Source organism: Chlorella variabilis, assembly GCF_000147415.1.
Source record: "Chlorella variabilis unplaced genomic scaffold CHLNCscaffold_9, whole genome shotgun sequence".
Taxonomy (NCBI): Eukaryota; Viridiplantae; Chlorophyta; class Trebouxiophyceae; order Chlorellales; family Chlorellaceae; genus Chlorella; species Chlorella variabilis.
In genome coordinates this window covers 711,491-712,266 of record NW_005435079.1, presented here as the reverse complement: position 1 = coordinate 712,266, position 776 = coordinate 711,491, and the positions used below count along the sequence as shown (strand labels likewise).

The following is a 776-nucleotide window of genomic DNA, read 5'->3' as shown; positions in this document are numbered from 1 at the left end:
GGAGGCAGGGGGCGCAGGCAGGCGGGGAAGGGAGGGCACGGAAGGAAAGGTGGGAGGTGGTGTGGATGGGGGGAGCTGGGCGGCCACTCAACGCGCGGCCGCTTTGTTTTGGAAGCAGCACCGCCCGCTGCCCGCTCGCCGTCCAGCCACACCCCAAACACCACCTCCCACCTTTCCTTCCGTGCCCTCCCTTCCCCGCCTGCCTGCCCCCCTGCCTCCCCGCAGCGCCTTCCACATCAGCGAGGACGTGTTTGCCGGGTACAACGCGGTGCAGCGCAGCGGCAGCGTCAAGTTCAAGGAGTACATCAGCGTGGGCAAGGGGCGGGACATGGGCTTCGACTCCATCAACTTGTTCGAGTCCAAGGTGGGGCGCGTGTGTGTGTGGGTGTGGGTGGGGGGGTGGTGTGTTTGGGGGAGGGAAGGCTGTGGCTGTGCCTGTATGGGTGTGGGGGCCGGTGAGGGTGGAGGGGCGCGCTTTTGGCGGGGTGGGGGGAGGAGGACAGGGTTCATGGTGGGGCGATCCTGTGGGATGCTGCATCGGATACTGCATCGGATACTGGAGTGGATACCGGATCCCATTCGCTCCAGCCCAGAGGAGGAGGGCGTGAGTCCGTGGCCCGCACGCCCTCCCCGCAGGTGTCTGGCGGCAACGGCGAGCAGGTGATGTCGCGGGACGTGCACCGCCTGTGCACCCAATTCGACTTCTTCCGCCTCCTCTCCTTCTACCACTCGGGTGGGCGTCGGTGGGGGTGGGGTGGAGGGGGTGGGGGGAGTGT

The 776-nt window shown here is 67.5% G+C and overlaps 1 protein-coding gene across 1 annotated transcript in view; it reads left to right on the top strand.

Moving 5' to 3' along the window:
* The window catches only part of CHLNCDRAFT_145389 (hypothetical protein), a gene marked incomplete at both ends in the record, with an annotated part of 16,716 nt that overhangs the window by 12,066 nt on the left and 3,874 nt on the right, over nt 1-776 (top strand). Inside the window, 2 exons of the mRNA XM_005848041.1 lie at nt 226-364; nt 637-733. Coding sequence (XP_005848103.1) covers nt 226-364; nt 637-733 — 236 coding nt within the window. The remainder of the gene's footprint in view (nt 1-225; nt 365-636; nt 734-776) is intronic.